Here is a 14708-nt window from a genome sequence, read left to right on the forward strand (position 1 = left end):
AAAAAAAAATAATTAAGAAATGTTAATGAGTTTTCTCCAGGAGAGTTACAATTGATTTCTGTTGTATAGAAAAATATTGTTTGCTGCCCTGAGACTTTTTACTTAAAAGATTTTTAAATGAATTAAAATTTTCTATTTCCCAGCTTTATAAGTGAAGATGAGAGTCACCATAATTCTCACACTTAATCCATTTTTGGAAAAAAATAATAGAATGTTGAAAATATTTCTAAACCTCCATTTTTTTAATGATCTCTCCACAGTGCATGTTTCACTTCAAAAACAGTGATTTTCTGGGCCTCCCAGGTGGCGCAGTGGTTGAGCACTCGGTTGCACGAAGCTGCCCGCAGCCTCTGCAGCTCCGGTTCGATCCCCGGCTGCTCCCCGGCCACCGGAGGAGGGTCCCACATGGTGCACAGACCTCTCCTGCCGCCCACTGCTCCCCTCAGCAGTGTACTTCGGTCCTTCTGCCTACTCTGCTCCCCGCTCTGGCTCTGGTGAATTCTCTCACCCTCCCGCACATCTGGCCTGTACCCTGGTTCTTGTATGCATGAATAAATAAATCTTAAAAAAAAAAAGTGATTGTCTTATTTATTGTTACACCATCATCTGTACCTTCAAGGGACAGGATAAGCAAAGAACGTCCTTGATGTACGACGGGTTACATCCCAGTAAACACAAAAATTGAAAATATTGTAATTTGAAACATTTACTGTACGTAACCTACCAGACATCACAGCTTAGCCTAGCTACTTTAGCCATGCTTGGAACACTAACTTTACCTACAGTTGGGAAAAATCATTAACACCAAGCCTATTTTGTAGTAAGGTGTTAAATACCCCACGCAATTTACTGAGTACTACTGAAAGTGAAAAGCAGAGTGGTCCTGACCTCGTGATGGCAGGGCTAGCTGGGAACTGGGCCTCTATGCTGCTGCCCTGGCCTTGGGAGAATATGGTTAGCACATCATTAGCAAAAGAAAGGGCAAAATTGAAAGAATGTTTTTTCCTGAATGCTTATCTCTTTTGTACCATTATAAAATCAAAACTCGGTAAGTTGGAAATCACACGTTGAGAACTGTTGTGCCCACGTCGACCAGTGCAGCCCCCAAGGACACAGACAACCGATGCAAGGGCACAAAGGAGTTTAATACGGGCTCGAGACCGGGCCCTCGACACGCACCGATGCAACGGCAGAGGTCGAGAGCCCCGAACAGAGGAAGCTGGGACATCTTATAGGGTCGCGAGTGGCGGGAACTTTGAAAGAAGTTGGCAATTATTCATTGGCTACTACAAAGGCACTTTGGGCGCGCGCGGTTACAGTTTCAAACTGATTGGACGGTTAGAGATGCTGTCCCATTTATGGACAGGACTGCCCTCATTGGCGGCTGGGGTGGTCTGCTTTTTCGTCACCAAGTGGAGTGAGGGTTGTGACTGCTGAAACTATCTCCGGAATGCGGCTGGACAAGGACTAACATATCAAGGTGGAGGATATACAAAATGGCGAAACCTCAGCTAAGCTTGGTTCCACATTTCCCCATTTTTTTTTTTTTTTTTTTGAAAAAAACGGCTAGTCAGTTAAGAAAATAACACAGCTACCAAGCCTTTTATCAGTTAGTCAGTCTCAGAATTATGGTTACGTTTAGTCACATTATGTGTCATTTTGTTGTTCATTCACAGGGTTATAGGTCCAGCAAAAGTTCTCAGCCACAAATGAGAATTACTCTGCTTAAACAAGAGATGTTTCTTTAGTTGTTTTTATCCCTGAAGCCTTCCTAAACTCCTTAGAGGTCCTCTTTTGTACTGTTCCTGAAACTTGCTTAATCACCCTAACTCGCCCTATGTCTCATTCCTCCCTTTTTGGGAATGGAGCCCCTAACTGCAGTCAGGGAAAAGGGGCGTCGTTCTGATCAGTAACTGCTTCCTGCTGAAAGTGGGCGATGAGGGGAAACAGTCAGGGCTCCACTTCTATGTATTGGGAGGGGTCCTGTTTTAGGGGTTGTTGGGGAGAGTTATATTGGCGTAAGGGGGCATATTGGGAGCGCAGCACCATTAACTGGACCGTGTTTACCCGTTGTTTAATAAAGGCCACGAGTCGATTAATGACACAGGGCCCGATAGACAGAATTAAGAAGAGGGTAACGACTGGGCCCAGAAGAGGCAAGAGATAGGGCAGCCATCCTCCTAAGCCTTCCCAAAGAAATGCATTGTTGTCTTCTAGTTTTTTTCTCCGGTGTTCTAGTTCCTCTTGTAATTGCTTAATTTTATTTCTAACTATTCCTGACTTGTTAGCATAGAAGCAACATTTTTCCCGCAGGTAGAGACAGATGCCTCCTTCCTTTGCTGTGAGAAGATTTAGCCCGCGGCGGTTTTGCAGGACCACCGCGGCCAAAGAGTCTAACTGAGACTGTAACTCTAAGGTTGTATCTGCTAGCCGCCCAATGTCCCCCACCAGCTGAGCTGAAATTTTTTGGTAAAGGTTAACAGAGGTCCCAATTCCAGCAACTCCGGTCCCCACTCCGGCTGCCACCCCCAGGCCGAGCAGTAGTGGGGTAATTATGGCCCGCTTATGTCCGGCAGGCACAGACTGGATGAGCTGTATGGGAAGGCTTTGGTTGCCTGGGACCACTCCCACATCGGGCATGAGATATGTTAAAATGCACAAGCCCGACCAGTTAGCAGGGAGTACGGGGTAGGCTGTGGTGCCACAGAAGAAAATAGTGCCCAGTGCCGGCGGGCACATAGAGGCAGAGCCATTAAAACTGGGCGCCTTAGTTGCACTGACTACTGAACTGCAGAGTACCTTATTTACTTGACCCACTCTTAAGGTTCCATTGTGACTAAGGCATGGCATCTGAGCAACTGTTGGGGAGAGCTTGACATTATTGATGGGCAAGGTCTGGTTACACGTATGGGTTGGGCCCTTTAGGTTTGTCCAATTAATCCAGTTGTACACAGCAGGGATCGCTGTGTAACGGGGGGGTCCTTCTCTTAGACATAACCAGCAATCGCTGGCCAGGGTTGGGTTGGTCTTGTTTAAAAATTGTAGGGCTGAGTCTAACATGGCCTGTACTGTCTTTTCCAATTTAAGGGAACCCACCGGGCCTGGGATGTGTATCGGCTTGAACCACCGATCCTGTGTTTGGGCAACTTGTTCAAAAACCCTCTGAACTTCCTGCTTTCGTGCGTGGTCTTGCACACCCCCACCATCTGTCATCCCCCAGTGGGTTTGCAGAGTCCAACAAAAGGGTTTTCCTGCTTTGACAGGGCATACATATCCCGCGTTATTTCCTAAGGATATACCAGTCCAGAAAGTTTGATTGGACTCTGTGCACTGATAAACAGTAGACCTTTCATAGCACTGTGAATGAACAAAGGTATAGGCTGAAAAACTCCCCCCCTCTTTACAGTGATTGCAACTTTCATTTTTAGGCGGCATTTGATTTAAACGCTTCCAACAGACCACCCTTCCCACTGTACCTGGACATCCATGGGTGGTGCCCTTAATCAGGGTCGCCACAAACAGAGGAACTCCCTTAAGGCTGCAAGCACGCTTACTAACATAGCACTTGCTCTGAATATGACCGAATATGCCTTCGGTGATGCACCGTCGGCAGGGATCCCAGTCAGCCCCGACAAGGAGAAAACAAAGGAAGGACAGTAGGTAGCCAACATTACAGTTTGGTGTCATTTTTCACGGCGTGGGCAGTGGTCTGGGAGCGATGGGTTGTAGCCGGGAGCGCCTGAAGAGTCAGCTTGAGTGGATTGGTGGGATGCTTCCGGGCTCGCCACTGCAGCTGGGAGTCGTCAGTTGGTGCCGTCTTGACGTGTGAGTGATGAACCCAGGCCGCGATGCCGTCCACTTTGAGTGCGGTGGGTGTGGTCAGGAGGACGATGTAGGGACCCTTCCACCGGGGCTGGAGGCCACGACCGTCGGTCTTGTGTCGGCGGACAAGGACAAGATCTCCAGGCTGAAATTTGTGGGCTGTCTGAGAAGGTCCTCCCCCTTCATAGAGCGCTCTGAGGCGGGGCCAGACCTCCTGGTGAGCCTGCTGTACAGCCCACACAGAAAGAAAAAGTTCACAATCAGAAGGCAAATCACAAGCTAACTGCGCACCGTGCGGTGTGGTTGGGGGGGCGGTTCCATAGATAATCTCGAACGGAGACAGACCCAGACGATAAGGGGAATTGCGAGCCCGGAAGAGGGCATAGGGAAGGAGAGTCACCCAGTCCCCGCCAGACTCTAAAGTTAATTTAGTTAAAGTTTCTTTTAAAGTTCTGTTCATTCTCTCCACCTGCCCTGAACTCTGGGGCCGATAGGCACAATGGAGCTTCCACTCTGCTCCCAGGGCAGAAGCCACAGATTTCGATACCTGAGAGACAAAGGCTGGTCCATTGTCTGACCCAATGGTCACTGGAAACCCAAATCTAGGAAAAATGTTTTCCAACAGGATTTTGGCTACCACTCGAGCTGACTCACCTCTTGTCGGGAACGCCTCCGGCCATCCGGAAAACGTGTCCACCAGGACCAGCAGGTATCGATAGCCAAATTTACCTGGTCTTACCTCGGTGAAGTCTATTTCCCAATGGACCCCCGGGCGCGTTCCTCGCGGCCTCATTCCTGGTTCACCGGTTGTCTTGGTGGCGTTTACCATGGCACACGACTGGCAGGATGCCACTACTTGTCGCACGGTACAGGTTGCGTCCCGGACATGGAGGTTCCATTGCCTGATTAGAGTTAGAATTTTTCTCTCTCCCAAATGCGTGGCTCGGTGCAAGCGCTGAATGAGATCAGTGGCCAAGTGTGCTGGCAAGATGGCCTTAGTTTCTTGGGTGTACCACCAGTGTCCCAAAGAAAAAGCACCCGGTAGAGACTGTATGTAGTCAAAGTCCATAGCACTATACTCTGGGTCTTCCGGCAGCTGCGGGTCCCCTGGGTCTGGGAGTTTTACTGTCAGGGCATCTACCGGCATTAGGGCAGCTTGGCGTGCTGCCTCATCCGCCCGCTTATTACCTTGAGTTGGAGTCGAGGAGTCCTTTTGATGACCTGGATGATGTACTATAGCCAGCTTACGTGGTAGCCACAGCGCTGCCAGGAGATCCATAATTTCTTGAGCGTTTTTAATGCCTTTGCCGTCGGAGGTTAAGAGCCCGCGCTCTCGATATATGGCCCCGTGTACGTGGGCCGTGGCAAATGCATATCTGCTGTCAGTATACACAGTTAAATTTTTCCCTCGAGCCAAGGTGAGAGCTTTGGTTAGGGCAATTAGTTCAGCCTTTTGAGCGGACGTCCCGGATGGCAAAGGCTCAGCCCATATGACTTCCTGCATGGACACCACTGCCGCCCCTGCCGCTCTTCGGCCCTCGTGGATAAAACTGCTCCCATCCGTAAACCAAACCAGTCCGTCCGGCAGAGGGTTATCTCGCAGATCAGGGCGTAACCCTTGGACCTGGGCCAAGATATCAACACAGTCTAGATGGGCCTCCAGGTCAGGGGCAGGTAGGAGGGAGGCGGGGTTTAGCCCCGTGGGTGGCGAAAAATTGACCCTCTCTGGGTTGAGCAATAGGCTTTGGTAATGCGTGATTCGGGCATTACTCATTCACCTCTCTGGCGGCTGCCTGAGGACTCCTTCCACCGCATGGGGGGTGGTTATGGAAGTAACTTGTCCCAGAGACAGTTTTTGGGAGTCCTTGAAAAGGAGGGCAGCCGCTGCCACCATGCGTAAGCACGGTGGCCAGCCGGACGCCACCGGGTCTAACTTTTTAGACAGATAAGCCACAGGACGCCTCCAGGGGCCCAAGGACTGAGTGAGCACCCCTTTAGCTATGCCCTTTGCCTCATCTACGAACAAATGGAAAGGCTTTGTAATGTCCGGAAGACCCAGGGCTGGTGCAGACAGTAAAGCCCTCTTTAAGGACTCAAAGGACTGCTGCATCTGGGGAGTCCACTGAAAAGTTACTTTTTCCCGGGTAGCCTCATACAAGGGTTGGGCCAGGTCTGTGAATTCAGGTATCCACAGCCGGCAAAACCCAGCAGATCCCAGGAACTCACGTACCTCCCTTTTGGTGGTGGGTGTCGGTAACTGTAAGACAGTAGCTTTTCTGGCTTCCGTCAGCCACCTATAACCGTTTTTGAGGCGGTAGCCCAGATAGATTACCTCGGGCAGGCAAATTTGTGCCTTTTTTGCGGAGACGCGGTATCCCATCTGGCCCAGTTCCGTCAGTAATTCGGCTGTTCCTGTTCGGCAGGCCTGCTCACTTTCCGCTGCAAGTAACAGATCATCAACATACTGGAGCAAAGTTAGTTCGGGAAATCGGCTGCGGAATTTTTTTAAATCCTCATGAAGGGCCTCGTCAAAAAGGGTGGGAGAGTTTTTAAACCCTTGAGGCAACCTTGTCCAAGTTAATTGTCCACTGATGCCCCGTTCCGCATCCTGCCATTCAAAGGCAAACATTTCCTGGCTTTGGGGTGCTAGTGGTAGACTAAAGAAGGCATCTTTTAAGTCCAATACTGTGTACCACACATGAGTAGGTGGCAAGGCACTCAGCAAGGTATAAGGGTTTGGGACTGTGGGGTGGATATCTATGACCCGTTTATTTACTTCTCTGAGGTCCTGTACCGGCCTGAAGTCTTGCGAGTGTGGTTTTCGCACCGGTAACAAAGGGGTGTTCCATGACGAATGGCATGTTTTAAGGATACCACTGTCCAATAGCCTCCGAATATGAGGCGTTATTCCTGCCTTGGCTTCTGCAGGCATAGGGTACTGTTTTACCCGAATGGGTTCAGCCCCAGGCTTTAGCTGGACTATAATGGGTGGTCTGTGGGACGCCAGGCCAACGCCCCCGGTTTCTGCCCAAACATTTGAGAAAGATTCCATCCACCACCCAGAAAGGGGTGGGTGATCTGGCGCCACCAAAAGGCGGTACTCATCTTGAAGGGAAATCGTGAGGACGTGTAGGGGAGAGCCCTTAAAGTCCTTGATTTCGACACCTTCCTGTCCAAATGAGATTTGCGCTCCTACCTTGGTTAAAAGGTCTCTTTCAATTAATGGGTACGGGCATTCAGGAATTACAACGAAGGTGTGCGAGACCTGACCTTTTCCCAGGTCTACAGATCTTTTCGTGGTCCAGGGATACTGCTTGCATCCCGTAGCCCCTTGCACCCACGAAGTTTTACCGGAAAGTTTACCCAAGGGTTCCGTGAGGACTGAATGCTGTGCCCCCGTGTCCACAAGGAAATTAACGGGTCTCCCCTCCACTTTTAAGGTTAGCCGGGGCTCGGGGAGGGTCGAGCCCTGACGGTCCTAGTCACTGTCATCTCTTGTGCCCCCGAGCACCAGGACAGGAGTGTCAGAAACGGCGGGGTTGTTTGAGGTTATTCCCCGTTTCTTTGGGCAATGTTTGGCCCAGTGTCCTTTTTGAGTGCAGTATGCACATTGATCACGCTGTAGGGTCCTGCCTGTCCCTGTGGAGCTGGGGCGGCGGGAGGGGTGTAGCTTACCCGGGTTGTCCTTTTGAGTGACGGCGAACAGGATTCTGGCCATATCCCGAGTGTGGCGTGCGTTTTCAGCCGCCCTTACCTTCCGTTCTTCCTGGCGGATGCGGTCTTCTCTTTGCTCAGGAGTTTCACGGCGATTGTACACCTTTTCTGCCACCTCCATAAGATCTCGAATAGATTTTTCTCCCAGCCTATCTATTCTTTGTAGTTTTTGTTTAATGTCAGGAGCCGCCTGGTTAACAAAGGCCATTACCACCGCGGCCCTGTTCTCCGTTGCCTCCGGATCCATAGGAGTATATTGCCGAAAAGCTTCCATGAGGCGTTCTAGAAAAGCCGCGGGGGTCTCCTCCCTTCCCTGCTGCACATCCCCTACCTTGGCCAAATTGGTGGGCTTGCGGGCTGCTGCACGCAACCCTGCCATTAGAGTCTGGCGGTACACCCGGAGTCTCTCCTTACCTTCAGCCTGGTTAAAATCCCAGTCAGGTCGGGTCAAGGGAAACACTAAATCTATGCGGGCCGCGTTTGTGGTGGGTGTGCCATCTTCTCCAGGGACTAATTTCCTGGCGGCCGTCAGTATACGATCTCGCTCCTCAGTGGTGAAGAGGACCTGCAAGAGCTGTTGGCAATCATCCCAGGTGGGCTGATGAGTAAATAGAACAGTGTCTAGGAGATTAACAAGGTCTTTAGGGTTGTCAGAGAAACGTGCATTTTGTGCTCTTCAGTTGTAGAGGTCACTGGTCGCAAACGGCCAGTAGTGCATGGGCTGGTTGCCCTGCTCATTAGGCAATCCTGCCACACGCAGGGGCAGGACGGTGGAATCCGGGGAATTCGCCTTCACTGAGCGGGTGCCTGCCGCCGGACCCTGCCCACGAGCCCCGCCCGCCTCTGGGGGAGGGTGGTCAGCCGACCGCAGGAGTTGGGGAGGGTTACTACAAGGGTTATGATAGGGTGGTGGAAATAGAAGTTCCTCCGGGGTAGAATCTTGGATAACCGCAGGTGCCGACGGGGTGTTGGGGTGGGACCCAAGCAGTTTAGCCGGCAGTACGGGTTGTGCCTGTAACGACAAAAATGGCTTTAACCAAGCAGGGGGGTTCTGGACTAGATCTTGCCAGACTAAGATATACGGGAGTTGGTCAGGATGTCCGAATTTTTTTTTACTGGTGATGATTTCCTTTACGCGACGGACAATCTGTAAATCAAAAGTTCCCTCCGGGGGCCAACCAACTCCGAACTTCGGCCACTCTGAGGAACAAAAGGTGATTAGAGGGGATTTTTTTATATTTACACTGAGGTCCGACCCTCTGGACCTGACATCTTTAAAATGCTGTAAAACAACGGATAGAGGGGTAGATGGTGATTGACCCATGATGACAAATGCTAGAAGTACAGTGGCTGTCGTCACAAGAAACAGGCCAAAGACTGATTTTTCAAAAGGCCCCCAAAAGGGGTATCTGCTTCCCCGCAAAGGGTGTGGCCTTCCTAACATGTGGTCCGGGGACGTCTCCCGCGGTCCACGCCGGCGGCTTTCAAGTGCGTCCACTTAAGCCTGACCCGGCTATTGAACAGATTTTCAGGTTTGCAAACAATTACAGCTTTTACAGGTACAAAGTACAAAAGATACAGGTACTAAGTACAAAACAGCTTCTACAGGTACAAAGTACAAAAGATACAGGTACTAAGTACAAAACAGCTTCTACAGGTACAAAGTACAAAAGATACAGGTACTAAGTACAAAACAGCTTCTACAGGTACAAAGTACAAAAGATACAGGTACTAAGTACAACTACAGGTCTGCAGACTTGAAGCTTACCTGGGCGAGTGTTGGAACTCACCTGCGCGCTTTAGAACTCCTTTCGGTTGCTCGGCAGTTGGGGTCTGCACTCGTCGATCCCGGACGAGCCCCCAAAATGTTGTGCCCACGTCGACCAGTGCAGCCCCCAAGGACACAGACAACCGATGCAAGGGCACAAAGGAGTTTAATACGGGCTCGAGACCGGGCCCTCGACACGCACCGATGCAACGGCAGAGGTCGAGAGCCCCGAACAGAGGAAGCTGGGACATCTTATAGGGTCGCGAGTGGCGGGAACTTTGAAAGAAGTTGGCAATTATTCATTGGCTACTACAAAGGCACTTTGGGCGCGCGCGGTTACAGTTTCAAACTGATTGGACGGTTAGAGATGCTGTCCCATTTATGGACAGGACTGCCCTCATTGGCGGCTGGGGTGGTCTGCTTTTTCGTCACCAAGTGGAGTGAGGGTTGTGACTGCTGAAACTATCTCCGGAATGCGGCTGGACAAGGACTAACATATCAAGGTGGAGGATATACAAAATGGCGAAACCTCAGCTAAGCTTGGTTCCACAAGAACTATCTATATTAATTTCTTTTTTCAAAATGTATGTTAGGTGGAAACACAACAAAGAGAAACATTCGACTTTGTAAAAAAGTATACCAGGTACTAGATTAGATGTGGGGCTACGAAGAGGGGGTGGGTGAGGGGAGCAGCAGGGGCGTGCTGTGGAGCTTTGGGGAGGAGAGTGAAGCATGTGTGCCTGTGGAGATGTGAGGTTAGTCTCTCAACATCATATATTGATGTAAACTATTGGCAAATCAATGCAATTTCAGAAAAACAGTGCTCAGTAGTGTCATTTTGACAGCTGCTTGTCATCACTAGAAAGGATTTTATTAAAAGAAAAATAGGTCCTACCCACATACATCTGTTAAACATCTAAATTCCAAAATCTCAGAAGGTGACTGTATTTGGTGATAGTGTAACAGGGTGGTTAGGACTTTTTTTTTTTTTTATAGAGGCATGTTTTATTTTTATTTATTTATTTGTTTGTTTTGTTGATACATGCACTGGGTACAGTCAGAAGCGCGGGAGGGTGAGAGAATTCACCAGAGCCAGAGCGGGGAGCAGAGCAGGCAGAAGGACCGAGGTACACTGCTGGGGGGAGCAGCGGGCGGCAGGAGAGGTCTGCGCGCCATGTGGGACCTTCACCCAGTGGCCAGGGATCGAACCAGCGCTGCAGAGGCTGTGGGCAGCTTCTGCAGCCCAGCACTCAACCGCTGTGCCACCGGGGAGGCCCTGGTTAGGACTTTTAACAAGATGATTAAGTTAAAATGAGGCCATTAGAGTAGGACCCTATTGCCATATGATTGGGGTCCTCATAAGAAAATGACGAGCAACTAGTTACCACATTAGATGTGGGGCGAGAGTGGAGAGGGTGGGGAATAAGCAGTGCAGAGGAAGGTCGTGTGAGGACAAGGAGAGACCCCCTGTAAGCAAAGGAGAGAGGTTGCAGGAGAAACCAGCCCTGCACACACCTTGATCTTGAACTTCCAGCCTCCATAACTATGAGAAAATATTTCTGTTGTTCAAACCCCTTAGTCTTTGATTTCTTGTTATGACAGCTTTGGCAAACAAATGCAATGTGTGATTCATCTACAAATTTAGCAATACTTTTCAATTCTTTGCCGAGAAAACTAATAAACAGCTTGTGTTACCAAAAAATTGTTCGTTTCTCTGTGTAAAAACATAGAAATCATACTATTTAGACCCATTCATATAATCTGTAAATCCTCTCAATGAGGGGATATAAACTACAATATGCTGCAATAGGCTGACACCTGGAGAGCAGGGGAGGGGAGGGGGAGGGAAAAGGAAAAGTGGGGAGGGGGAAGAAATTGTAACAGGGTGGTCCCCAGGAAAGGGGGAGGTTCCAGGTTCCCTGCCCCACCCAAGGGAGGGTGGAGCTGAGCAGGAAGAGAAGAAGCTGCAGAAGAGACTGAGGAAGGAAGCAGGATGGAGCCAGGAGCCCTGGAGGAGGCACATGGAGCCTAGAGACACATGAAAAAACTACACTTGCCTTTTGGTCGTGGACTGGGTGACACAGATGTGGGTGAGACCCGTGGGGAGGTGACCATGGCGGTTTTTGTCTTGATTTTGATTTTGCTCTTTTGCCTCCAGACTTGTCTTGTTGTTTCTGACCCTTTTCTGTGGGTCCCTACTGGAAGATGCCTTAGACTTGGGGCAGGCTTTGGGGCCTTGCTCTGGGCCAGTCCCATTTGGATGGAGTTTTACCCACAAGGGGACGGGTCACTTTGGGTCTGGGCTGCCCCTCTCCCTGCCCTGTAGCAAAATGAGAAGATGAGGAGAGGAGAGGGGAGAGAGGAATGAGAAAAGGGAAGGGATAGAGGACAGAAAGGAGATGCTTGATAACAAAGTTTGGGGTGCAGCGGTGGTGAGAAGTGCTTCTTCAGGAGGTAGAAAAGAGGCTCACTCGATCCAGGGTAGACTTCCACCACTAAGGAGACACTTGTTGAGCAATGGGAAAATTTTAGCTTCAGATGACTGAGGGAGCTCTGATTATCAAATGGGATTGGCCTTGTCAATGATTCCAATGAGACTGTTCTGTGACTGAAAGTGAGCAGAGGACCATGGATTATCTGAGCATGGTCAGGGTCATGGAACTGGCCAAGGGTTTCACTGAAGAGCAGGAAAGATAGAGCCCCACAGAGCTGGGGTGTGGGGAGGGCAGGGCAGGGGCCAAGATCTCTTCCCTTGCACTCCATGAAGGTCTACTCTATCAAGGTTACAATCTTAAGAGTTTGAAAATGACCATCAAAAGTCCAGGAATGAAGTGTCCCAGAGCTGCGACATCTTGGGTGTGGAGAGGAAATGAAAAGCATGAACCCACCAGAAGAAAGCATGAAGAAAGGAGAAGCCGGTGGTGGGTGTCATGGAGTTGTTGCCTTTTTCTTTCAAACACTGCCCTGTCTTTTCATGTTTCCTCACACAAACACACCCCCCTCCACCCATACTTACTCCATGCGATCCAGGGACATCTGGCAGGTTCCTGACAGAAAACTTGTGAACCGAACTGACAGAACCATCCTGCAAATAGCTTCCCTCCAACCATCCTGCAAATTGCTTCACTCCCTTCACTTGAAAGATGGCAGGACTCTAACAGAGTGGTTCCTGCTTTACAGCTTAGCTCTGTAAATGGGACCATTGTGAATCTATGTTTCTGCTTCCAGTGAACAGCCAGTGGGATGGAAACCCTAGCAGCCTCGAGGCTGGCTGTCTGCTTTCCATCACAGGGGCATCCTGCTCCATGAGTTGGGGGACACAGCACCATTGTGCACTGGCAGTTCCTCCTACTGAACAGGTACAGATGGCGGGATTAAAAAAGAAATGGATGACCTAATCCAGGACAAGATACCAGGACTCCTGAATATTGGGGACTTTTCTAGTACATTTTGCTCTCCCTCTAAGACACTGTGTTATTTAAAAGTGTGTTTCATTTGCATGCCCCTTTAAGTTTACAGAGTCTCTCACTTCCCAGAAGGTTCTCCATCCCACTCAACTTGTCAAGGCCTAGTTACCCTACAAAATCCAACCCTTTGTCAGGACATCTTAAAGTCTTTTCTAAGCCCCTGAGCCATCAACCATCTTAGACTACCTTGAATGCCTTCAGTTATTTAAATAAAGTAGGAACAAAGCTATTTCCTATTACATAGGAATGTTAACAGGATTAAGAAGATACAGCAAACACCCAACACATAGAGGCCTTTTCTGAGTGATTATGAATTAATGAGCATTATTATAAAGAGCTCGGGTGACAGTGATAGGGAAAGACATTGCAAGGACTTCAATTCAAGACCTGGGATATTCTTGTTAGCCTAAGAGACTCCCTCATCTGTATGTATGCAACCCACAATCAGCAGGGGAACACAGCCCTGGTGGTCAGCCCCTGCAAAATGAAACCAATAAGGCTCAGTGGACTTGTCAGCAAAAGCTATTCTGCATGTTTCTGCCCCGAACCTCATCGCCGTGATAAATACCATGTAAAGAGCTGAGGCTAAATGCCAAATGCATAAACCAGGTGGAGAGCAGCAAACACACATGCTATTAGGCTTCTCTCTCTGATGCCCAGGGGAGCTTACCTGTTCCTCTTTTTCGACAGGCACCACAGTGGGAGCACTGTTTGATGTGTTCGTAAGTCAGCCTAGCAACAGCGGGGATATATATATATTTGAAGGATCCTGCATCCAAGCATCTCTCTGAGTGCTTTTAATGCCAGCTTGTGCCACGCAGACCAGCAGGAGTGGATATTTATTAATGCTACTAACAAGAGGTCTGGTGTTCCAGAAAATGCCACCTGTTTCCACAGCTGACCAGGTACTGGGCATTTTCACGAGCATATCACTCCACGACCTCAGAGTGTTAGGTGGAAAGGCTGTCCTAAAGCTAATTCCATACAGGCTTTGTGGACTCCACCCCCACCCCAGGCCAAAGCCAAAGACACTGGGAACTCCAAATCCCATCCCCACCCAAGGGAAGGTGGCTGGGACCTGAGGGTGGGGTTCAGCAGCCAGGTGGGTATAAAGCCAGACATGTGGGCTTTGGGGGGGTCCCCCATTTTGGCTCTCCGCCAGCTCGCAGCGTCCAGCCAGCTCTGAGAGTGACTTTGGGTTTCCAGGTTGGCGGATCGGGTAGGACGCATTAAAGACTTTATTTCCCTATTTTCTCCCTGAGTTGTACATTTTCCTTAATTCCCTTTCCCTTGTAAATAAACCTTTTACTAACCTTTTGTGTGTGCCTGCAGTGGAGTATTCATAAGTCCCTTGTAAGCGCGCGGGTGAGGACCCACAGCCAGGAACCCGTTCAATACCGGGGCTGCTCCGTAACAAGAGCACCCAAGAAAAGTTGGTCAGAGAGTCCTGTCTTGGACCCTGGGGAGCTGGAACCAAGAGCCAGCAATGATGATATAGATCGACCACAGTGAGGTGGTGTCTACCTCTTAGGGTCCCGACTTCCCAGTTGATGCTACAATGTGGCTGTGTGGGCTTCTCTCCCCGATTCCATTGCCAGCATCCTGGGGACATAGAGTGTGCTAAGTCCCCAGGAGAACTCAGACGCCATCAAGTGCAGCGACTTTCATTATTTTACATCCTTCTTTACAAAATAAATCTCACTGAGAATCCCACGACATAGATGAGGTTCAAGTGGGGCTTACTCTCCTGAGCGACCCATTTCGGGAGGGGTAGAATCTGGCCTCCTCAGCAGCCCCCCGACTCTCCACTGCCAACTATATGACTCCCTGCTTGAGTACTGATTTGGACCAATCCTCGAATTTTATGGCTGAGGAGACTGAGACCTAGAGAGTGGGGCTTTCCACAGAAAGACAATTTTTAAGTCTGCAGAGCACAC

At 49.7% G+C, this 14708-nt stretch overlaps 2 protein-coding genes across 2 annotated transcripts; both read right to left on the reverse strand.

The window, feature by feature from the left end:
* Positions 1-1950: 1950 nt before the first annotated feature.
* On the reverse strand, positions 1951-3213 carry LOC119249332 (syncytin-1-like). The gene has a single exon (XM_037516598.1). It carries the CDS (start codon positions 3211-3213, stop codon positions 1951-1953), a length of 1263 nt encoding a protein of 420 aa, XP_037372495.1.
* Positions 2333-7657, reverse strand: LOC119238060 (uncharacterized). Its single transcript, XM_037501812.2, is given in 2 exon segments — positions 2333-7291; positions 7577-7657. Coding segments are annotated over 2 exon segments (3702 nt in total). The 3' UTR covers positions 2333-3670.
* Positions 7658-14708: the final 7051 nt, after the last annotated feature.

This window comes from Talpa occidentalis, unplaced genomic scaffold (assembly GCF_014898055.3).
Source record: "Talpa occidentalis isolate TD23 unplaced genomic scaffold, MPIMG_talOcc4v2.1, whole genome shotgun sequence".
Lineage (NCBI taxonomy): Eukaryota > Metazoa > Chordata > Mammalia > Eulipotyphla > Talpidae > Talpa > Talpa occidentalis.